Genomic DNA, 25,320 nt, shown 5'->3' with positions numbered 1-25,320 from the left:
CGGTTTTAAATACACTCAATGATCTGGCCTCCACAGCCCTCTGTGGCAATGAATTCCATAGATTCACCACTCTCTGGCTAAAGAAGTTTCTCCTCATCTCTGTTCTGAAAGGTCTTCCCTTTACTCTGAGGCTGTGCCCTTGGGTCCTAGTCTCTCCTACTAATGGAAACATCTTCCCCACGTCCACAGTATCCAGGCCTTTCAGTATTCTGTAAGTTTCAATCAGATCCCCCCTCATCCTTCTAAACTCCATTGAGCATAGACCCAGAGTCCTCAAACGTTCCTCATATGTTAAACCTTTCATTGCTGGGATCATTCTCGTGAACCTCCTCTGGACCCCCTCCAGAGCCAGCACATCCTTCCTGAGATATGGGGCCCAAAATTGCTCACAATATTCTAAATGTGGTCTGACCAGAGCCTTATAAAGCCTCAGCAGCACATCCCTGCTTTTATATTCTAGTCCTCTCGAAATAAATGCCAATGTTGCATTTGCTTTCCTAACTACTGCGTCAACCTGCAAGTTAACCTTAAGAGAATCCTGGACTAGGACTCCCAAGTCCCTTTGCACTCCAGATTTCTGAATTCTCTCCCCATTTAGAAAATAGTCTATGCCTCTATTCTTCCTACCAAAGTGCATGACCTCACATCCCCACGTTGTATTCCATCTGCCACTTCTTTGCCCATTCTCCTAACCTGTCCAAATCCTTCTGCAGCCTCCCCGTCTCCTCAATACTGTCCCTCCACCTATCTTTGTATCATCTGCAAACTTAGCCAGGATGCCCTCAGTTCCTTCATCTAGATCATTAATGTATAAAGTGAAAAGTTGTGGTCCCAACACTGACCTCTGCGGAACTCCACAAGTCACTGGCCGCCATCCTGAGATGGACCCCCTTATCCCCACTCTCTGCCTCCTGCCAGACTGCCAATCTTCTATCCATGCTAGTACCTTGCCTTTAACACCATGGGCTCTTATCTTACTGAGCAACCTCCTGTGTGGCACCTTGACAAAGGTCTTCTGGAAGTCCAAGTAGATAACATCCATTGGCTCTCCTTTGTCTAACCTACTCGTTACCTCCTCAAAGAATTCTAACAGATTTGTCAGGCATGCCCCCCACCGATGAAACCATGTTGACTTTGCCCGATTTTACCATGCACTTCCAAGTATTCTGAAATTTCTTCCTTAATAATGGACTTTAAAATCTTAACAACGACCGAGGTCAGGCTAGTCGGCCTGTAATTTCCCGTCTTTTGCCTCACTCCCTTCTTAAACAGGGGGGTTACATTAGTGATTTTCCCGTCCTCTGGGACCCTCCCTGACTCCATTGATTCCTGAAAGATCACCACTAACCCCTCCAATATCTAAAAACAAAAAACCGCGGATGCTGGAAATCCAAAACAAAAACAGAATTACCTGAAAAAACTCAGCAGGTCTGGCAGCATCGGCGAAGAAGAGCAAGGTTGACGTTTCAAGTCCTCATGACCCTTCAACAGAGCCTCCACTATCTCTTCAGCTATCTCATTCAGAACTCTGGGGTGTAATCCATCTGGTCCAGGTGATTTATCCACCTTCAGACCTTTCAGTTTTCCTAGCACCTTCTCCTTGGCCACCATACTCACCTCGCTCTCTCCCCCCCCCCCCCCCACCCCACACCGACTCTCTTGAACTTTGGGGATGTCACTCGTATCTTCCACTGTGAAGACTGATGCAAAGTACCTATTCAGTTCCTCCGCCATTTCTTTGTTCCCCACTACTACTTCTCCAGCATCATTTTCCAGCAGCCCAATGTCCACTTTTGCCTCTCTCTTACCCTTTATATATCTAAAAAAAAACTTGCAATCTTCTTTTATATTACTGGCTAGTTTACCCTCATATTTAATCTTTTCCCTCCTTATTTCTTTTTTAGTTGTCTTCTGTTGGTCTTTGTAGGCTTCCCAATCCCCTGGTTTCCCGCTGCTCTTCGCCGCATTGTATGCTTTCTCTTTAGCTTTTATGCTGTCCCTGACTTCCCTTGTCAGCCATGGTTGCCTCTTTAGTAAGCCGTGTCTCCCAAATTACTCCCAGAAACTCGTGTCATTGCTGTTCCACTGTCTTTCCTGCTAGGCTCATCTCTCAGTCAATTCTGGCCAACTCCTCCCTCATATGCCTCTGTAGTTGCCTTTATTCAACTGTAATACCGTTACATCTGATTCCAGCTTTTTCCTTTCAAATTGCAGGGTAAATTCTATCATATTATGGTCACTTCCTCCTAAGGGTTCCTTCTCCTTAAGCTCCCTTAGCAAATCTGCCTCATTACACATCACTAATTCTAGAATTGCGTGTACCCTCGTGGATCCACCACAAGCTGCTCCAAAAAGCCATCTCGTAGACATTCCACAAATTCCTTTTCTTGGAATCCACTACCAACCTGATTTTCCCAGTCTACCTGCATATTGAAATCCTCCATGAACACTGTAACCTTGCCTTTCCTACACACCTTTTCTATCTCCTGGTGTATCTTGTGCCCCACATCCTGACTACTGTTCGGAAGCCTGTACGTAACTCCCATTATGGTTTTTTTTACCTTTGCGGTTCCTCAACTCTACCCACACAGATTCTACATCACCTGACCCTACATCATTTCTTGCTATCGATTTAATTTAATTTGTTACTAACAAAGCAACCCCACCCCCTCTGCCAACCTGCCTATCTTTTCTATAGGATGTATATCCTTGGATATTTAGCTCCCAGTCCTGATCTCCTTACAGCCATGTCTCCGTGATGCCCACCACATCATACCTGCCAATTTCAATCTGCGCCACAAGCTCATTTACCTTTTTTCGAATACTAAGTGCATTCAGATACAACACCTTCAGTCCTGTATTTTCCGTCCCCTTTCTCATTGTCGTCCCTTTATCTGATGTGCGTGAAGTTAGATTCCTAGCCCTTTCCAAACACATTGTCCTATTTTGTGTACTGGAGACTTTAATAGCCTCTCCTGGGCTCTCCTTTCTTTTCAGTTTTTTCATAATTTTCCATGAAGTTGAATCCACCCCCTGCACACGCTAACCTGCAGCTTTGTTTCCCATTAGTCATACTTCTTGGAGTTTTACCCTTCCCTTCCTCCCACTTTCTAGTTTAAAGTCCTGTTGACCACCCTATTTACCCTTTTTGCTTGAACATTGGTCCCAGATCGGTTCAGGTGGAGACCGCCCCAACAGTACAGATCCCTCCTGTTCCAATACTGATGCCAGTGCCCCACGGAATGGAACCCCTCTTTCCTGCACCACTCCTTTAGCCACATGTTTACTTCCCTTATTCTCGCGTCCCTATGCCAATTTGCATGTGGCTCAGGTAGTAATCCGGAGATTATAACCCTTGAGGACCTGTTCTTTAATTTAGTTCCTAGTTTCTGATAATCCCCAAACAGGTCCTCTTTCCTAGTCTTACCTATGTTATTTGTGCCGACGTGGACCACAACAGCTGGATCCTCCCCCTCCCTCTCCAATATCTTTTCAAGCCGGTCAGAGATTTCTCTCACTCTGGTGCCGGGCAGGCAACATACCATGCGGGATTCTCGATCCTGCTTACAAAGGATGCTATCAATTCCCCTAATTATAGAATACCCTACAACTACCAGTTGTCTTTTTGCTCCCCCCTCTTGAAAGGCCTCCTGCGTCACGGTGCCGTGGTCAGCTGGCTCATCCTCCCTACAGCCCTGTTCCTCATCCACACATGGAGCAAGTACCTCGTACCTGTTGGACAAGGTGAAGAGCTGAGGCTCCTCTGTTCCTGAACACAGGATCCCTCTACCTGCCTCACTTTCAGTCACACCCTGCTGACATTGACCACTGACCGGACTTGAGGTACTTAATCTACTGGGTGTGACCGCCTCTTGCAACAAAGCATCCAGGTAAATCTCCCCCTCCTTGCCTTTTCCCTGTTTCTATTTAAATAATCATCTAATGCCCTCTTGAATGCCTCGATTGAACCTGCCTCCACCACACTTCCAGGCAGTGCATTTCAGACCCGAACCACCTGCTGTGTGAAAAAGCTTTCTCTCACATCGCATTTGCTTCTTTTGCAAATCACTTTAAATCTGTGCCCTCTCGTTCTCAAACCTTTTACAAATGGGAACATTTTCTCCTTATCTACTCTGTCCAGTCCCCTCAAGATTTTAAACACCTGTATCAAATCTCCTCTTAGCCTTCCCTCCAAGGACAACAGTCCCAACTTCTCCAATCTCTCTTCATAACTGAAGTTTCTTGTCCCTGGAACCATTTTTGTAAATCTCTCCTGCGTTCCAATCTCATGCTACCATGGAATCAAGCAGACTAAATACAAAGGGTTACATCAACATTCCTTTTGCAAATATCTGAAACTGCAGCCATCTACAGATAATGGTGTTCTAACTGAGGATTAACTAATGACACAGCGCTACCACGAACAGCATTTTTCAAATCTTCGGACTCCTGGAATTCAAATAGAATAAAATAATGAATAAGAAGTAGAACTGAGTTACCTTGGTTTCATAGGTTGGATTATCAGAACCCATTGGCTATATGTTGGCTGCTGCCTAGATCAGCAATGAGAAGCGCTTTAGAGAGGTTGGGGTTATTGCGTGTGGTTGGCAGGAGATCTGACACGAGCTGATCCTATGATCTGAAGTAATGAGTTAATAAATGAAAGTAATCTCAGTTTGACTTTTTAAAGTGTTTGGTTAAGGTGTTTGATGTGAGATTTGGGTACAGGAGCCTAATTAATATCATGGTGGACAAGTAATCCAGAGATAGTGAGTTCAAATTCCACCATAGCAAGTTGTGATATTCAATTCAATAAATCTGTTAATTTGCAGGCTATCACCAGCTGATGGCAGCAGAAAGTTGCTGTGCATTGTAAACTCAATGGATTCACTAATGTCCTTCAGGGAAGGGACTCTAGCAACCCTACCCAGTGTAACTTGTTCCTGACTCCAGTCCCACACTGGTTGATTCTTAATGCCTTCTGGGCAACTAGGGATGGACAATAAATATTGGCTTTCCAGTGTCACTTGCATCTCAAGAAGTTTTAAAAAGTTGCAGTTGATAGGTATGCAGCATAAATTTTACATCATGATTTGTACATCAATTTCTAGAATTTTTAATAGCTAAAATGGGCTTTTAAAAATATTCAAATAATTTCAAAGTTTAATTATGTTTCACATACAGGAGCGGGACAAAGTAATGCCACTAATAATACAGGGTTTTAAAGATGCAGCAGATGAGGCAGGTACATCAGTTACTGGTGGACAAACGGTATTAAACCCTTGGATCATTTTAGGAGGTGTGGCCACTACAGTCTGTCAACCGAATGAATTCATCATGTAAGTTTAATCCTTGGTGTGTTCAATTATTGTAACATGAATATGATTTGAATGTATAATGGATCAAAGATTATGAGCATTTTTTGTTATTCAAAGGAAGAGCTTGTGTTTACTTATTATTCAGTGTTTCTTTACTTGAAGTTTCTTTTGAATTTAGTCATAGGTTGATGAGTTGACTATAAACTGAAAAGGGTTGGAACTGATGTCTGTGAATAACAGTTTGCACTGTTGTTTTCACTCCTAGTGGATCTATTAAGCTGTGTAACTCATTACAACTCAGTTAGAGGACTTATCCAATCACTATAAGGGTTACACTCCACTTGACACGATGTCAGACAATCCAGCACTAAAAAAATTGTCAAAATGGATCCTAACCTTGTATGCCACACAATCAGTATTCAAGTCCTCAATAAAGAAGAAAAATAATCTTGGAAAATCAGCTAATGGCTTTCTTCCTTGCATTGTATTAATTAGACATACATAAATGGACAAAACTGGAAGCATTTCATTCTTCCCATGGCAATTTATAGGTATTGTTTATCCCAAAAAGTGCAACTGACGTGTTAATAAGGGGGCAGAGTCCTGTTTGAATAAGAATCATACGTTTTGCACATCCAGTATCATGAGATGCTCTTGACGAGTTTGTTTGACTTCTGTAAATATTGTATTTCGTGTGTTAGAAGAACAATAATCTGAATTTAAGATGATTCCTTGGCAATTTTAAGTTACTGGTGTGATTTGTTTAAATTTTATTTATAAAACATAAAATTCAAAAAACTTTACCATCTCATTCCTTGTGTATATTGTTTTTTCTGAACTGGCTTTTTGAAGCTTAGATCTTCATTCAGCGTCTCCTTCAGTAATTATGGTCAAGATGGAAGGCTCACCATTTAGCTTTTATGAGCATGACCCTGTGACATGCCACAGCTTTTTTTTGAGTATTGGCTGCCCAAGTTAATTTTATTTATTTTTTAAAGTTATTTATAATGTTAATTAGGAATGTGTATTGAGAATCGTAAACTTACTCACTTTTGGCTTGTGTAGTTTTCCAAAAAAAAAAACTAATAGAGGAAACTGACCACTTTATAACTAGTTTGCACTTTCTAAAAATCTCTAGTCTTTTGGAGAAATATAAACTTTTTGCAGAACTTTATCCATTGAAAATTGTTGTAGTTTTGACAGGTTGAACATAAAAAATTTTCACAGAACAAAGCTTTGACTTTTGAATCTTAAAATTGCACTCTGGCTAGTGTCACAGTTTGCTGCACATTTGTGTACTTAACACCCCTTTTTCATGCCTCAAGTTGCAATATTTTTTTAATTGGGAATTTGGCACAATAATAATGCACCCAAAATGGAATAGAAAAATGTGCACATCCCATTTGTAAGTAATTATATTTTTCTTTAGAGAATTATTATTGAAAATGTTGACATGATGGTTATCTAGGCAGCACTTTCAATTGTGCTTGGTTTGGATTTAAATTAATGTTAATGAAAGTAAACACTCCTGATTCAAATTTGCATGCTTCTGAAGACAGTTGTAGGACACCTGTTTGATGTCAATATACGCATCCCCACTCAAGTCCACTGACCGTAAAGACCTCATGTTTGCATGAATGCTTCACGTATCCTGATATCACGAGATGGCTCATGTTTGTATTGTTGAAAAATTGTGTATATTTTGCACTTCCAAAACAACAATTGATTTTGTTGATAAGCCTGCAAATAGTAGGGTGGCAATTTTGTGGTCAATTCAAATACTTTGTGGTTTTTTGTACTACTAAGTGGCTGCCTGTAATTATATGTGCAGTATTAGACCTCGTCTTTTCATACACTCTACTTTGGGACTTTAGGCTTTAACATAGCACAGAGTTAAACTAGTCATCAAATGTAGATAATTGCCATTTGATCATTTAAATCAAATTATAAGTAATAAGTACAAATGAGTTTCCATTTGGGCAAGCCCTGAAAGAAATCTGAAATAATAGAATGCTGCTTACTTATGTTGGTCTCCTCTTCCCTTCCTAGAAAGTGTGTGGTCTCTCTCCAGCACAGGAGAAATGATAGCATTGTCTTTTAGGAAATTACAGGCAAGAAGTTGCACCCTCATTCTTGATATACAGTCTTGGCACCAGAGTATTATGTCGCCCTCTGCTGCTGTAATTTTGCCATTTTTCACTTATATAGTCATTGACTATATAATGTTAATATTTTAATAAAAATGTGAAAAATTTAATATTGATTCTTTGTGATTCCATGAGTAATTGAGCCATAAAGAACAAGAAGGTCCTAAAGTTAATCTCACCCCATTTCAGCCAAAACAGCAGTTGTGATGCTACAATTGACATCAGAGCCCAAGAGAGTAAAAAGAAGAAACATTAGCCAAATGGCTTGTTGAAAGTACATGGATCTAGATATCTTCTGAGGGTGTACCAAGCTTGACTGTTGTGCATTCTGTGGTAAACTACCGTACCACACTCTCGAGGCTTGCGCATAAATAATGGCTAGTTGGGAAAAGTCTAGATAGCTATAAAACCAAGACAATGAAAAGAGGCAGTGCCGTCAGAGGAATAGAAAGAAATTTGTGGGAAGGAAATAATCCTATCGGCTGTGTTTATTTTTCTTGTATGGATATGGCATCCTCCCATCTTTAAGAATTTGTGCAACAGGATATTTTACTTTTTAAATTCATTTATAGAATGTGGTTGTCGCTAGGCTAACATTTATTGCCCATCCCTAATTGCCCTTGAGAAGGTGGTGAGCTGCCTTTTTGAACCGCTGCAGTCCATGTGGTGTAGGTACATCCAAAGTGCTGTTAGGCAGAGAGTTCGAGGATTTTGACCCAGCGACAGTGAAGGAACAGCAATATATTTCCAAGTCAGGATGGTGAGTGACTTGGAACTTCCAAGTGGTGGTGTTCCCATGCATCTGCTGCCCTTGTCCTTCCAGATGGTAGCAGTTGTGGGTTTGGAAGGTGCTGCCTATGGAGCCTTGGTGAGTTTCTGCAGTGCATCTTGTAGATGGTACACACTGCTGCCACTGTCCATTGGTGGTGGAGGGAGTGAATGTTTGTGGAAGGGGTGCCAATAAACCGGGCTGCTTTGGCCTGGCAGGTGTCAAGCTTCTTGAGCGTTGTTAGAGCTGCACTCATCCAAGCAAGTGGAGTGCCTTGTGGATGGTGGACTGTCTCTGGGGAGTCAGGAGGTGAGTTACTCACTGCAGGATTCATAGCCTCTGATCTGCTCTTGTAGCCACAGTGTTTAGATGGCTAGTCGAGTTCAGTATTTCTGGTCAATGGTAACTCCCAGGATGTTGATAGAGGGGTATTCAGCGATTATAATGACATTTAATGTCAAGGAGTAATGGTTAGATTCGCGCTCTCTCTTGTTGGAGATGGTCATTGCCTGGCACTTGTGTGGTGCAAATGTTACTTGCCACTCGTCAGCCCAAGCCTGGATATCGTCCAGGTCTTGCTGCATTTGGGCAAGGACTGCTACAGTATTTAAGGAGTCGCGAATGGCACTGAACATTGTGCAATTATCAGGGAACATCCACGCCTTTGACCTTATGGAAGGAAGGCCATTGATGAAGCAGCTGAAGATGGTTGGGCCTTGGACACTACCCTGAGGAACTCCTGCAGTGATGTACTGGAACTGAGATGATTGATCTCCAACAACCACAACCATCATCCTTTGTGCTAGGTACATCTCCAGCCAGCTGAGTGTTTTCCCCCTGATTCCCATTGACTCCAGTTTTACTCAGGCTCCTTGATGCCATACTCGGTCGAACGCTGCCTTGCTGTCAAGGGCAGTCACTCTCACCTCACTTCTGGAGTTCAGTCTTTTGTCCATGCTTGAATCAAGGCTGTAATGAGTTCAGAAGCTGAGTGACCCTGGCGGAACTCAAACTGAACGTCAGTGAGCAGGTCATTGCAAAGCAAGTGCCACACTGTTGATGACCCCTTCCATTACTACTGATTATCAATAGTAGACTCATCGGGCGGTAATTGGCTGAGTTGGATTTGTCCTGCTGTTTGCATATAGGCCGTACCTGGGCAATGTTCCCCATTGCTGGGTAGATGCCAATGTTGTAGCTGTACTGGAACAGCTTGGCTTGGGATGTGGCACTGTCTGGAGCACAAGTCTTCAGTACTATTGCCAGAATATTGTCAGGGCCCATAGCCTTTACAATATCCGGTGCCTTCACCTGTTTCTTGATATCACGTGGAGTGAATCAAATTGACTGAAGAGAGGCATCTGTGATGCTGGGGACCTCCAGAGCAAGCTGAGGTGAAACAACCACTTGGCACTTCTGGCTGAAGATTGTTGTGAATGCTTCAGCCTTATCTTTTGCGCTAATGTGCTGGGCTCCTCCATCATTGAGGATGGGGATATTTGTGGAGCCTCCTCCTCCTGTAGTGACTTGTTTAATTGCCCACCATCATTCACAACTGGATGTAGCAGGATTGCAGAGCTTAGATCTGATCTGTTGGTTGTGGGATCGCTTAGGCCTGTCTATCACTTGCTGCTTAAGCTGTTTAACATGCAAGTAGTCCTGTGTTGTAGCTTCACTAGGTTAACCCCTCATTTTTAGAAATGTCTGGTGCTGCTCCTGGCATACCCTATTTCATTCTTCATTGAACCATGGTTGATCTCCTGGCTTGGTGGTAATGGTAACATGGGGGATATGCCAGGCCATGAGGTTACTGATTGTGGTTGAGTATAGTTCTGGCCCACAGTGCCTCATGGATCCCCAGTCTTGAGTTGCTAGATCTGTTCGAAATCTATCCCCTTTAGCATGATGGTAGTGCCACACAACACAATGGAGGGTATCCTCAATGTGAAGACCAGACTTTGCCTCCACAAGGACTTCATGGTGGTCACTCCAACCGATACTGTCACGGACAGATGCATCTGCGGCATGCAAGTTGGTGAGGATGAGGTCAACTATGTTTTTCCCTCTTGGTTCCCTCACCACCTGCTGCAGATCCAGTCTAGCAGCTGTCCTTTAGGACTTGGCCAGCTTGGTCTGTGGTGGTGCTTCTGAGCCTCTCTTGGTGATGGACATTAAAATCCCCCACCTAGAGTACATTCTGCGCCCTTGCTGCCCTCGGTGCTTCCTCCGAGTGGTGTTCAACTTGGAGGAGCACTGTATCAGTCCAAGGATAAGTTTTGAAATATTGCATGCTGCTGGTGAGTCTTTGTGTGCAGCGTTCGTGGATCCCGAGATTTACATCCTCGAACCTAATACAGAACATACCCCCTATTGTTCACAATACATTTATTCATTGTGAGAATTGTTAGTCTTGTGATAAGTCCTACATATGTGTGTCTGAAAGGTCACAGTTTGATCTTATCTCTTTGGTTTACACTATTTAGTGCATATAGCAGGGTTTTGGTAATTAATTTTTGTGCAGCAGAACATACTTCACAGTATGTTGATACAACTGAATTTTATGATTAATTTTTCAATTTCCTATTCTGGGAGATTGCTTTCATTTGGCAGCTACTTCCTTCAGTTGCTACTTAGAGAAGTCATTAGCTTGTGTATCTGCTTCTGCACTTGCCAGGCCTTGCTTTCCCATCCATTAAAGTGAATAGTTGGGGAATTGCAGTGGAAAACCCTGTCCATTGTGTCTATTTTTCCAAAATAGAAGTAACTTAAGAACTGTTGGTGAACTGTTGCTTCCTTAAGTGAAAGAAAGTGAATATTTTATGATCTGTGATTGACACGAAATATGGAAAACCTATGACTTAATACAACAACATAGCAATAATGTTTTCTAATGTAACCTGTACTCCAATTGAATATGCACCGTTAAGAAACATAATTGGTGAGTCTGTTTTTCTCCACAGTATTCAGACCAATCTCTTTTAACTCTTTAAAAAAATTTTATTCAGTGATGTTTTCCATTCTAATTTGTGTATGTTTTTCAATGCAAGCAAAAAATGTCTGCCACCCTTCTATTATCTTAATGAGAAAAAGCAGTAAAATAGATGAGGCTGGGGTAATTTTTGCATGAACTTTTGCATTGTGTTTCCAAGACAAGTCCTCTGGGTGTTGTTATGTCTTGTACTCAAAGCAATTCAGTTGATTTTGGATACATAGAGGGGCACAAAGAGGATGTGTTATTGTCAGCTGTTATATAATTTGTAGTAAATGTCTTTATTGTAGCTGATTAAGTAACTCTGTGCAAATGAATTAAAGCCAGGCTCATGATTGAAGACTTTGATATAATAAAATGTTGTATTTTCTTGACTTCACTCTTTAAACAAATGGATAAAAATATTAATTTTTATGGCCTGAATTTTACCTTTGGCGGGCGCGGTCAGGAAATGGATCGCTCACTGCAGTTGACCCCCAATTAATGCCCAGCCAGTGTGAAACGTGCACTGAAATGCACAGCGCTGCTGGGGTGGGGGCGGGCAGAGGGTGGGCGATGACGTTTCCGTGGGCACAGATGAGTGCTGTGAGAAAGCTGTCTCGGAGCTGGAGACCTGAAAAGGCTGAAATAAAGGTTTAAGAAGCTGAGAAAAGTGTCCATGCATCATAATCAATCACCTGAAAATATAGCTGATAAAATGCTGTCCACAGAAATTTATTTTATTTCATCACGGAAATTTCATCCTGCCCTTGAATTAGGTTTGATGAAAAATGCAAAGTCCGCCTGGCTGATTAGCCAATCCGCAAGCCGTAAGGTTGGACGGACAATGAAAGATCTGAGTCACTGTGCCATTAATGGACTTAGTTACCCTCAATTGTTGGCGCACTTCCGATTTTTGCACACGCCCGCGGAGCGAAATATTGCACGAGTACGTGATAATGTTGGGGCACTTGCCCGACATCTTCTCACACGATTTTACGCTTGATCGGGTCAGGCATGTTCCTGCCTGTGGGATGTAAAATTCTGCCCCGTGACTTTAGATGGGTAGAAGTAAAAACAGTATATAATTTTTAGATTGCATGCAGGGTATCTCATTTTATTTGACTAAGCTTTTTAAAAACAACTAATGTGTGAAATTGAGAACAATCGTGAAATTCACATAGTTTATTCTTTAACACATAGTGATATGTTATTCTAAAGCTTTTCTAGAGAACTTACAAATATATACCATGCTGGGCAGATAAATTGGTCGTCCAAAATTGGTTGGTCAAGCTTTCTTTTTTGAGCTAACTAACTTGTCAAAGTTGTATGTAATTCAGTAGTTATAGGTATGTAACTTAGCTGATAACTTGCTACTCCATTTGTCAACTTATTTATTGTGTGTTTCTTCATGATGCGTTAAACTGGTTTTAAATATTTTGCAGGCCAGACAATGCAGTACCAGGCGATGTTTTGGTACTAACGAAACCACTTGGGACTCAAGTAGCAGTTGCTGTGCACCAGTGGCTTGATATTGTGAGTACTTGGACACCAATATTGTGCAGGTTTTTGCTTTTAAGTTATTTGACATAGGTAACAATTATTTATGCCCTCCTGCCACTAAAAAATAAGTACACACTGTTAATTTTCAAAATTCAATTTGAAACTATGTTCAAGTCAGAATACTTGATTCTTTTTGCAATTGTGTTGATGAAAAATTACTGGCATTGCCATGGACACAACAAGATGATCTTTCACATTATTAGCTTGTTTTTGTTAAATTAAATAGTTCTACATGTGTATACTTGTTTATCACTTTTTAAAAAAATACATTTTATTTTAAGGTTTTATTTTGGGAATGCGCATTTGTAAAATTATTCCTAATATGAAGTAGGCATTTTCAGTATAGTTTTATGATAACTGCCCCATGGTTTTTTACAAACAGCCGGAAAAATGGAATAAGATTAAGCTTGTTGTCACTCAAGAGGATGTGGAGTTGGCTTACCAGGAAGCAATGATGAATATGGCGCGTTTGAACAGAACCGGTATGCTTGAGTGATTTGTTCCATTGTTGATAACAGATACAATAAGAATATCAAATAATTTGTCCTTTAAGAAAATAAGCTTCATCCTACTTGAGAATGCGTGCTAGAGTCTAAAATTTCAGAACAATTGTATGTACGCTGTTATTTCTGGTCTCTTCATTAATAAATAGGTGACTTCTGTTCTATGTATGTGAAAACAGAACTTGTTGCCTAATTCTTTGCCATTGTCTTTGCAGAATAAAGAACATTACCCCCCCCGCCCTCAATTTTATAAGTAATGTGAGAATGTAGGAAGGTTATTTAACTTCAGCTGCAGCTTGGTTATTAATATCATCACTGAGTTAGGTCAAACAGCTAATCACCCCCCCATATGTAGACTTGCTGAAGTGACAAGGCAACCTTAAACACATCAGCAACCTGTTTAGCCTGCTGAAATTGTAGGCCTCTTTGTTTTTTATCTCCTTTCTGCCACAATAGGCAGTATGGCTAAACACTGGCCAATCATTGTTAGAATTGAAACACTGTCCTATGTCCACCCAGAACAATCAAATGCTTCTCCTTCCTGAAAATAGATTAGTGAAGAACTGTTGAAGTTGAAGTGCAAGTTAATATTCACTTAAAATACAATTGCCAAATCAGGTGTGACTATATGTAATCACATTTAAATGGATTATTCTTTGGATGTTTCTGTTGGGGAGAGCGGACGAGTACGGCATTGAGATAGGTGACCAGCCATGACCATATTGAATGGTGGAGCAGGCTGGAAGGGCCGAATGACGTACTCCTGCTCCTATTTTCTTTGTTTCTATGTTTTCTATGTTTTTGTTAGTCCAGGCTTTTGGATTACTGGTCCAGTCACATAACTAATACACTACCATACCATATCCTCAGATTGAAGGAGTGCCAATTTGAGCATATCTAGCACACAACAAGTTCAGCCATCTATCAGCAAAACTGGCTGGTCTGCATCATCCATTATCAGGCCTCCTACTTCTTCGCCAAAACTGATTACTACTCAATGTAACATATAGCAAGTCCAACTAGCGATGGAGTAGTTCTGGAGTTAGGTTCAAGGAGTGAAGCTGGGCAAGTAGAAGGGAATCAATGGGGGAGGCTGTTTTGGTAGTAGTGATCATAATTCAGTTAGGATTTAGTGCAGTTATAGAAAAGGATGAAGGATGAAAAGGATCAAGAGTAAATGTTCTCCACTGAGGCTAGTTTTACTAAGCTGAGTATGATTTAGCAAAAGTGGAGTGGGACAGCTACTTGAAGGTAAATCAGCATTGGAGCACTGGGAGGCATGCAGGACAATTTGTGGTTCAGATCAAATATGCCCCATAAAGAAACAGGGTGGGATTCCCAAACCTAAAGCCCCAAGGATGTCAAGTTGCATACGAGGGCGATAATGTAAAAAAGGGAAGCTAATATCAGAAATGGAGAGCTCAAGACTACAGAATGTTCAGAGGAATATAGAAAATGCAGGAGCAAAGTCAAAAAGGAAATGTGGAAAGCAAACAGAAGGCATGAAAAAATATTGGCAAGTAAAATCAAAGGAACCCCAAAGATCACAGAATTGTTACAGTGCAGAAGGAGCACCAATCCAGTGCTGTCTATCTACAGGCATAGTGCTGGAGGAATGTTAATGTTGTACTATTGTTTAAAAAGGGAGTAAGGTATAGACAGAATAGTTACAGGCCAGTCAACCATTTGGACAAATTATTGGAAAAAAAAAATTGTAGGACACTATGAATCATCGTTTGGAAAGGCAGGATTAATCAAGGACCGTCAGCAAGGATTTGCTAATGGACAGTCATGTCTGACTTGAATGCATTTTTTGAGGAGGTATCAAGCAAGGGTTGATGAGGATAACATGTTTGATGCAGCTTACTTGGACTTTAGCAAGGTTTTTGACACAGTTCCACATGGCACACTGGTAAGAAAAATAAAAGCCCATGGGATCCAAGGGCAAGAGACAAATTGGATCCAAAATTGGTTCTGTGGCAGGAAGCAAACAATAATGGTGGTCTCCTCTACATTGGAGAGACCAAACGTAAACTGGGCAACCACTTTGCAGAACACCTGCAGTCTGTCCGCAAGAATGACCCAAACCTCCCTGTTGCTTGCCATTTTAACACTCCACCCTGCTCTCTTGCCCACATGTCTGTCCTTGCCTTGCTGCATTGTTCCAGTGAAGCCCAACGCAAACTGGAAGAACAACACCTCATCTTCCGACTAGGCACTTTACAGCCTTCCAGACTGAATATTGAATTCAATAACTTTAGGTGTTGAACTCCCTCCTCCATCCCCACCCCCTTTCTGTTTCTTCCCCCTTCCTTTTTTTTTCCAATAAATTGTATAGATTTTTCTTTTCCCACCTATTTCCATTATTTTTAAATATTTTTAAATCTTTTATGCTCCCCCCACCCCCACTAGAGCTATACCTTGAGTGCCCTGCCATCCATTCTTAATTAGCACATACGTTTAGATAATATCACCAACTTCAACACCTATGTGTTCTTTTGTTCTGTTGTCTGTGACATCTTTTGATGATCTGCTTCTATCACTGCTTGCTTGTCCCTACAACCGCACCAACCCCCTCCACTTCTCTCCCCCCAACCAAACTCCGCCCCCCCACCACACACACATACACACACACACACACACCTTAAACCAGCTTATATTTCACCCCTTTCTTGGATTCACCTAGTTCTGTTGAAGGGTCATGAGGACTCGAAACGTCAACTCTTTTCTTCTCCGCCGATGCTGCCAGACCTGCTGAGTTTTCCCAGGTAATTCTGTTTTAATAATGGTTAACGGTTGTTTTTGTGACCAAAATGTTGTTTCTAGTGGGGTTCTGAAAGCCTCAATACCAGGTTTCTTGATTTTCATGATATATGGGAAAAGGTTTCTGCCCATCGGGGGGAATTGCAGGAGCGGGCAGGGGCACGCCGCCATTTTACATGGGTGGGCCTTAATCAGCATGATGTTCACCAGGAAGCGTTATGTGCTCCCTGTGTGGGTGGGGAGGGATTCTGCATGCGCGTGAAAGAGCACACAGATCTCCCTGAGGCTAAGTGCTGCCTCAGGGAGATCGGCTTGGAGTTAAAATTTGTAATACAAATGAAAAAAATTTCCCTGACATGTCCCTTCAATAAAAATTTAAATACCCTCTTGAAACCTCATCCCGCCCATGGATGAGGTTTCATGCTTTTTCCGAAGCCCGCCAGGGTTCCTGGCCTGCCCACCAATCTTAAAAGGTTGGACGGGCAGGTCCATTAATGACTTTAATTAGTTTCTTAATGGCCTCAAAAGGCCGTTGACAGAGTGCTGGGCATGCAGCCGACTCGAAAATGGAAGTAACGTGCGGTGATGTCGGGAGTTCCACCCGACATCGACCCGCGTCATTTTACTGTCAGCCAGTAGGCCCTGCCCCCCTCTCGCCGACCGGATGATCCTGCCCATATATCAGTTATTTGGACTTAAATGTAGGGGCATGATTGAGAACTTTGCAGTTGATAGAAAAATTGGCTGTATGGTTGATAATGAGGAAGAAAGTTGCAGACTGGAGGGGGATATCCGTGAACTGCTAAGGCAGGTGGAAAAGTGGTACATGAAATTCAATCTGGAGAAATTTGAGGTAATGCTTTTGTGGGAGAAAACAAGACAAAGACATACTCAATAAATGGTAGGACACTGAGAAGTCTAAAGGGACCTTAGATTCAATGTTTATAGATCCTTCAAGCTAGCAAAGATAGTAATATGGTATGTGGGATGCTTTCCCTTAATAGCCAAGGCATAGGACATAAGAACAGGGAGATTATGCTAGAATTATACAAAACATAGTCAGACCACAGCTGGAGCATACAGTTCTGGTCACTGCATTGCACGAAATATGTGATTGCACTAGAGAGGTGATTTATAAAGATGTTGCCGGGACTGGAGAATTTTGGCTACGAGAAAAGACTAGATTGGATGGGGCAGCATTCTCTCTCAGCCACACGGTTGTGCAATTACCTGCAGGTTCACTTACAAGCTGTGCCCGGGTCACCCCCTTTAAGGTACCACATGTTCAGGACTGCACAAAAAAATTTAAAGGCTCCGAGCACTTAAATGAATTGGCCAGATACTACAAAAACATTCAAGGGTAGATTGGGCTGGGACTTTTTCTCATTGGAACAGAGAGGTTTAGGTTTATAAAACTGAGGGGCCTCGATAGAGCGGTTAAGAAGGACTTATTTCCCTTAGCAGAGAGGTTTATGGGGCATGGATTTAAAGTGGTTGATAGAAGGATTAGATGTTGATAGAAATATTTTTCATCCAGAGGGTGGTAGGGATCTGAAATTCATTGCCTGAAAGGGTGGTAGAGGTAGAAACCCTCATCACATTTAAAACATACTTTGAAGTGCTATAATCTACAAGGCTATAGACCAAAAGCTGGAAAGTGGGATTAGGTTTGATAGTTTTGTCTTGGCTGGCACAGACACAATGGGCTGAATTATAACCATGTGCTGGAAAAGCTCAGGAGTTGCAGCAGCATCTGTGAAGAGAGAAGCAGAGTTAACGCTTTTGAGTCTGATATGATTCTTCTTTCGATCTGGGAATGGGCCGAATGCCTTCTTTTTGGACTGTAAATTTCTAAGATTCTACTCCAGAATCGACTGGAGATAACCCTCACCTTATTTCTTCATTACCAACAATCCCCTGTCCCTGCTAACATCACTTCCAATGGCTAGAGCAGGGAGCTCATGAGCCCCTTTCATCACTAGGATGGAGGTAATCTGTTTAGCTGCCTTTAGTATATATCGCCCTTCCTGTTGCCTAGCAAATCAAAGCTCCCCCAAGGCTCTCCTGCCGTGATCCTGAACTTACATCTTTATCTTTCCTTCCTGCCTTCCCCCAAGCCCGCTCTGAGTTCACCTTACCCATGAGATCCACCTCCTGCTCCCTTGACCCAATTCCCAATAAAATACTGACCACTAAACTTGCCTTCTGGGCCCCCATGCTAACCGACATTGTAAACGGTTTCTTTGCTCATACTGTCCCCCTTCCTTGAAAACCACTGTCATCAATCACACTTTTTTAAAAAAAAAACAAAGCGATTTTGATTCATCTGGCTTTGCATGGTATCTAATTCCAACCTCCCCTTCCTCTCAGGTCCTTGAATTTGTGTTTGCCTCCCAAATCCATGCCCTTCATTCCTGCAACTCCATGTTTGAGTCTCAGCTATTCTGGTTTCCATCACTGCCACTATACTGAAATGGCTATAATCAAAGTTACAAATGGCATCCTCTCTGATAAACTGCATGACCATGTTGCTCTATCCCTCCTCATCCTCTTCTACCTCTCTGCAGCCTTCACCATTGAGGCTGCACCATACTCTGTATTTCCACCATTGTGATGCTCAGTGTTATAGTCTGCTCTTGGTTTCACTCTTCCCTATCTGATTGTAGCCAGGACATCATCTTTTCTTCTCACCTGAACACCATTGTCTCTGGAGTACCCTGCGAAACCTTAGCCTTCTCCTCTTCCTTATCCACATGGTACTTCTTAATAGACTCCAAACATATGAGTTCAGCTTCCATATGCGTGTTGATGGCACCAAGCTCTGCCTCTGTGCTGTCAGAGTACTTGCCTGACATCAGTCTTGGACAGCTGGAATTTCCCCTAGTTAAACATTGGGAAGATCTATGGCCTTTTTCCACAAACTCCATACCCTTTCTAAAAATTACTTTCCTGTGTAGTTCAGTACTACATTTATCTGCTGATCCATCTGAGAAACTAGCCAAGCCACCAATTTAATCAAATTGCAGGAACAATGGATGTTTCATTTTAGAAAAAAATCTTGAATGTTGCTTTTTCTGTGAATGTGGAGATTTTGCTGTAGCTCAGCAGCTTGATTAAAATGAAGTTTTTAGCACAATCACAACAGTAACAACCCCTTCTCAAATTATTCAATTAATTTGTTTTTAATTATATGCTGTTTAATGTCCTTATTTTTGATCCTTTACTTAGCCATAGAATTTTAGCCACCCAGGACAGGTGTGAGTTGCAAAGGCACTCAGCATTGCAAAGGATCTCCCATGTGACGTTTATAAACCAATACTGACAGTCCTGTCTAAAGTCAATTTATGATTTGCTTAAATGTTCAAGTATATTATATATACTCAAGTCTGCAACATATCTGCAAACAGGTTACAATATATGCCTGGTAATGCAGCAGTATTTCTGACATCATTTTCTGTTTTGCAGCTGCTGGCCTTATGCACACCTTCAATGCACATGCAGCCACAGATATTACAGGCTTTGGGATTCTTGGGCACGCTCAGAACCTGGCAAAACAGCAAAGAAATGAAGTGTCATTTGTTATCCATAACCTGCCTGTCCTTGCTAAAATGGCAGCTGTGAGCAAGGCATGTGGGAATATGTTTGGGTTGATGCATGGCACTTGCCCTGAAACCTCAGGTAATTTTTATGAATATTATTTTTGAAAATGTGTGACTTTTAATATTCATACTATATTCCTGGAAACTACGAAGCATGCCATACACAGCTGGGCAGACTGGCATGTACGTTTCTGCAATGTGCGGTAATTGAGTGTCAGCTTGGCTTAGTTGACTCTGGCCATATAACAGGATTTAAGTTCATAATCTAGCCATTCCCACCCACCCCCTCTTCTCCCAGGGCACTCCTGACGAATTTGTTTGAATTCCTGTTTGCCTGTAAAGGAGAGACTTGTGTTTATATAGCACTTTTCACGAGCACCGGCGTTTCAAAGTGCTTTAGTCAATGAATACTTTTGAATTGTAGCCATTGTCGTAATATAAGAAATGCTGCAGCTAGTTAGTACACAGCAAACTCCTATGAACAGCAATGTGAAAATGACCAGGTAATCAGCACTCCCTCAGTACTGGACTGGACTGTCAGCCTTGATTTTGGTGCTCAAGTCCTGGAGTGAGAATTGAGACTCAGGTGTGAGGGCTACCAACTGAGCCATGGCTTTAACATCCCACAGTTTGAAGAACGGAATTCTGGTGCCTTGGCCAAAAGTCCCTTTGTCAGAAACAGAATAAATGGTCATTCAACTTATTTTTGTTTGATCTTAAAGGTACAGATTGTCCGTCACATTTGTCTACATAGTCACTGTACTCCAAAAAATAATTAATATAAAGCACACTGAAGTTTTAACAATTTGATAGAGCTATTTAAATGCCAGTATCTTATTTCTATAGACTTGAAAAAATTGAAAGTTGTGTTGATTTTAATTTTTTAGCGTCACACTTTTTCCAACAGTATCACTGCATTTTTATAGGGAAATTTATCTGATTGTACATTGCCTGGTTATTTAACTCATAGAGCTTGCCTTTGTGATACTTGTGTAATTATTGGACCTTTGGTGTGGTACCTGAATCAGTGGTACGGACTCATTTTAATGAGTCACATTTTAATCTTTTCCTGACTCTCCACCTGCTCACTTGAAGGTGGAGCATTTGCTGAATTATAATTTTGTCGGTGCTGGCCATCCTCTAGTGCCCTAAAGGGGCACTGTTCACATGTAAGCCCGGAGAAACATGAGTACTCTTCAATTTTAGGGTTTGCAACTGAGCCCAACACTGTCCTCCTTCATGTTTGCGCTTGCAAGCTTCCTGGTAGGGATCCCGAAATGGTGAGTGAGAGCAGGAACTTTCTCTGTTTCTTGGCATCCCATAACCAATGGGTAGATACAGAGAGCCCACTTATAATGACCGTATAATTGCATGAGCAGATACTCCTTCAGCTTTAGCTATCACCATGTTCTGATGGTGGCATAAGATGCTGACTTGTAAAACATGTTTACTTGCAGGAGGCCTTTTGATCTGTCTTCCAAGGGAACAAGCAGCTCGGTTTTGTGCAGAAATAAAATCACCAAAATATGGCGAAGGTTATCAGGCATGGATAATTGGGATAGTGGAGAAGGGCAATCGTAGTGCCAGGATCATAGACAAACCACGGATCATCGAAGTAGCTCCAACAGTTGCAACACAAAATGTCAATCCAACTCCTGGTGCCACATCTTAAAAGAAAAAATGCACATAAAAAAGATGACATTTATTGCAGTTCTGATGCCATCCCAAGCAACTTTGTAAATTTAACTTGTCTGCCTAGTGTCGGCCTTTTGGCAGATCATGCGTGGATATAAAAATAAATCCATTGCCTTGTTTTTCTGTTACATTAACTGAAGATGCACCTAATACTAAGGCAGCTTCTAAGTTGAGAACTTAATATCCAATACTGTTGATTCATTTTGAATCTTTAGACACTTACTGTCTGTGCCGCATAGGCTCTCTTAAAGTGCTTCATGTAGAGCACATCTTACCAACGGCAGTGCAGCAGCATTTCATTTGTCTGGTCACTATATTAGATGAAAACTACTTGTCAGCAAATTTGTTGCCTTGAAAGCTTTTCAGAAAGAGTTACAGTTGTTATAACGATTAATGGAATGCAGCAGTTTGCATGATTTCATTTGGTCTTTGGTTTGTAATGTTTTTTCACACACAGTTAAGATGTAATGTTAGTGTTGACTTTACTCAGTTGATCTGTCTGTAAAAACGAGTAGGTCCCCTGTGCTATATCCGCATGGCCAGCACTTCACCTGGAAGAGAAATATTTCTTTCCAATATGGTAAATCTTAAACAAAATGTTATCATGGTATGTTTTCTATTATTTTGTAGCAAACACAGATGTATGTGCTAGTTTACACTGTGGTTCACTGTTTTATCATGCAGAAAATGTTGCAGACCAAACGAAAGGCTACTGTAAAATACTCTAAGATTGAAGCTCAGATTGAACTACACTATGACTTTTTTAAAATATAATAATCAATTATGTTGACATTATGTGCTGTGGTTATTAGTGTTTAATACATTTTATATTTTGTAAAGTGATATCTGCATCTGCTTTTCTATAAATACAAATAATCTTTAGCATAATGCTGCTTAGCTTTTATTTTTTTAATTATGCTCTATTGATTCCCTGCTATTCTGTTGAACTTGATTTATATTGCCGGTGTCACATCTTGAAGTTTAACGTAATATTCTGATGAATATTTGAAGTTTTTCCTCTTCTCCCCACCCTCCTCCTGCCTTCTTGTATGTTACTTTATTTGTAAGCACATGCCTTTGTTTCTGTATTGTATATGTTAAAAGTGTATTAAGACTGGGATTTTGTTACTTGGGGCCTTTTATTTGCTGCTTCACCACCTCCCCTTCCCAATAGAAATTTCACATAGCACAATAACCCAGTTTATTAAATTGGAGATTTGTTGAAATGGTTGTTGATTTTATTTTTCCTATCTCCCTACCACTCTCGCATTAAGTTATTTTGATTAATTTGTTCATTATGGCAATTTTCAGCAACGCAGTAATGCAGCAACGCAGTAATGCAATAAAATAGCTGTGACTTGGGCTGGTTCAGAATTCCATGTAGAGCTTTTTGAGCAGAACAGATTTATTTGTTCTAATGTGTGCTAACTTCATGGTGAAGTATGTATTGTGTCTGTGTTTGTACATCCATATTTGAGAACTTGGGTCCTTAAGAAATTGAATATTTTAAGTTCTTTTTAAAAAACAGTTCTCTTCAAATAGAAGGGTATTGCTGTCTATGTGCTCTGAAGTTTTCTATGACATCTGTTAATGTCCTGCCATGAACAACTGAAGGGTGTCTCTGTAATAGCACAAGGTTACTTCGCCTATTTGCTCTACCATTATTATTATTTCCCTAAAAAAGTGATAAGCCTGTCCTATGATAGCAACGATAGGCACCCAAAAAAGACTTTTCAAGCTCTCCAGAATTAACAAAATGTAAGCAAACAGATAGCCAAGTGGAAAAGAAATAATACAGGATCAACACATGGCAAATGTGAAACTAGATGCTTACATCAGTTTTTGCATGAGGTGTTAACAAATTTAGGATCTAGTTGTTTATTCAACATCCTCTGCACCTTTCTGGGATTTTCAGGTGTACCATACCTCTGGGAAAGCACACGTGGGGGCAAATGTGATCTGTTTTTTGATGTCACTAAGCACTGATGTCAGATGACACTGAACCCATTTGTGGGAGAGAGTTTGCATTTCCTCAGTTAGGTAAAATGGTAATATTTCAGGTACAGCCCATCACCTGTTCTGTCAAAGTGTTATTCCTGAATGGTTAACATTTTTCTTATTTCTCCACAGATGCTACCTTCCCTTTGTTTCCAATTTCCAGTATCTAAAGTGTTTTGCTTTTAAGGAACAATGCTGCATGCTCCTAGTATAGCCCATTTAGTGAGTTAATCATGATACAAATCTCTTGAGTATTATTTTAAACTTTTATGGATCATTACATTGATTTTATTCATAGTTTGTTTTTTTAAAACTTGTGCATTGATGCAACTGGTGTTTTTCTGGTTGACACCCATGGGTTGGAACTGTTTTCATATTTTAATTTTTTGAATCTTGTAATTCTCAAGTTAGTGCCAGTTTGCTGCTTGCATGGTACCAGTCAATATCTTTCAGCACACCTTGTCCAAGGAATTCAACTTTGTTCTTTACAGGTGCTGATGGCTATGCCTTTTAATATGTCAACTAAGCCAGACACTTAAAGTGGTATTTGAGAGAACCTGAGGAATGAAATTATGCGTACCATAATTTTTAAGCAAAATTGAAAAGAAGTTGGTGCAGCTTTATTTATTTTTTTGATCTTCCAAAATAACTGAGGACTGCAGCAGACTGAATGCTGCCTCAATTTTTTTAAAAGGAATGAAGCATGAAACCTGGGAATTGTAGAGACCATTTGCCTTAACATCAGTGCTGGGAAAAATGCCCAAGAGCATTCCAGGGAATGCTATCCATGTTCATCTAAATAGCGTAAAAGCTATAGGAAAAAGTTGGTATGATGTTTGGTTTTTTTTTAAAAATGGCTGTGCCTTAGAGATCTTAAATTCTGGGTAGGTTTTTTTGAGAAGGGTAATCCAGTAGATTCTCCATTGTATAATTTTGCTTGCTATTAATACTGCAGTTCTTGAATCTAATAGTAAAATTACCTTTTAAAAATCAACCTAACCTTTCTTTGAAGTTTCTCAAATAGAATCTGTGAAAGGTAATCTAGTGGATTCAGATCTACTTGTTTTCTGAAAAAGGTAAAGTTTTAAAGATAAAAAGAATCTATACAAAGCATTAAGACTGAATCCTACCTCCTGTTTGAAGAGAACCACATTTAAAGTGGATGATCCAGAAGCCGTCTAGTGGCAGTGAATCTACACCATCTGGATGTAAGCATCTATTGAGAATAAATACAGAATTGTTCTTAGCAATTTGTTTCAATTTACAAAAAAGTCAGCCTCCTTTGTAAGCTTAGGAGCAGCTGGATAAAGGACTGCAGCAACCTGCATAGGAGTTCTGGCAAGCCAAATGTTTAAAAGGTTTTTTTGTCTGAAATAAGCTGCTTAAAAGACCAGTATTTTGTTGAAGATTTTGGAAAACCAAATGCTGGCAGTTTGCTCCACGTTGAGCTTCAAGCACCTTTGTAAATCAAGAGACCAAATAAAGAGTGGAAAAGATTGTACTTATCACTAATTCTGATCTCAAATAAAATCTGAAAATTGTGGTCACAAATGCAAGTGTACAATCATAATTTAGTTTTTTCTTTTACCCATGTTTGCAGCCATTTTAATGCCCTTAAGCCTGACACACACAGCAATGACACGTTTGTAGGTATCAGATTGATCACCATCCTCTACTGACCTTCTTATAAATGGAAGATTGCATTTAACATTTGATATGTCTTAAATAGGTCAGTGAGAAATACTACTGAGGTTGTTCTATTTATCTCATTCAAAGGAATGATTTTCTCAGAACAGATTTTAAAATCTTCTTGCTATAGAAACTTTGGTCCTGGGCCATAGAAGCTTTTGCTTTAAAGTCCCTTTGTAGTCTGTAAGATAAATGGTAAGTTTCGACTCAGTTATGACCTAAGGGGTTTGAACTTTGTGCTGGAGGAATGGACATCAGCACTATTACAATCGAGATCAGCACACTTAGTTTAGATTCTGAGTTTGTTT

The 25,320-nt window shown here is 40.7% G+C and overlaps 1 protein-coding gene across 3 annotated transcripts in view; it reads left to right on the top strand.

Moving 5' to 3' along the window:
• sephs1 (selenophosphate synthetase 1) overlaps positions 1 to 24,874 on the top strand; it is a 66,374-nt gene extending 41,500 nt beyond the window's left edge. For 2 of the 3 annotated variants that reach the window (XM_041202337.1, XM_041202338.1), the window contains exons 5-9: positions 5,185 to 5,339; positions 12,648 to 12,738; positions 13,148 to 13,247; positions 19,497 to 19,709; positions 21,088 to 24,874. In XM_041202337.1, coding sequence (XP_041058271.1) covers positions 5,185 to 5,339; positions 12,648 to 12,738; positions 13,148 to 13,247; positions 19,497 to 19,709; positions 21,088 to 21,302 — 774 coding nt within the window. In that variant the 3' untranslated portion in view covers positions 21,303 to 24,874. The remainder of the gene's footprint in view (positions 1 to 5,184; positions 5,340 to 12,647; positions 12,739 to 13,147; positions 13,248 to 19,496; positions 19,710 to 21,087) is intronic. The other variant, XM_041202339.1, reaches the window with a different exon arrangement.
• Positions 24,875 to 25,320: the final 446 nt, after the last annotated feature.

This window comes from Carcharodon carcharias, chromosome 13 (assembly GCF_017639515.1).
Source record: "Carcharodon carcharias isolate sCarCar2 chromosome 13, sCarCar2.pri, whole genome shotgun sequence".
NCBI classification, from domain to species: Eukaryota; Metazoa; Chordata; class Chondrichthyes; order Lamniformes; family Lamnidae; genus Carcharodon; species Carcharodon carcharias.
The sequence above is the reverse complement of the archived record's forward strand: the minus strand, read 5'-3'. Positions and strand labels throughout refer to the sequence as shown.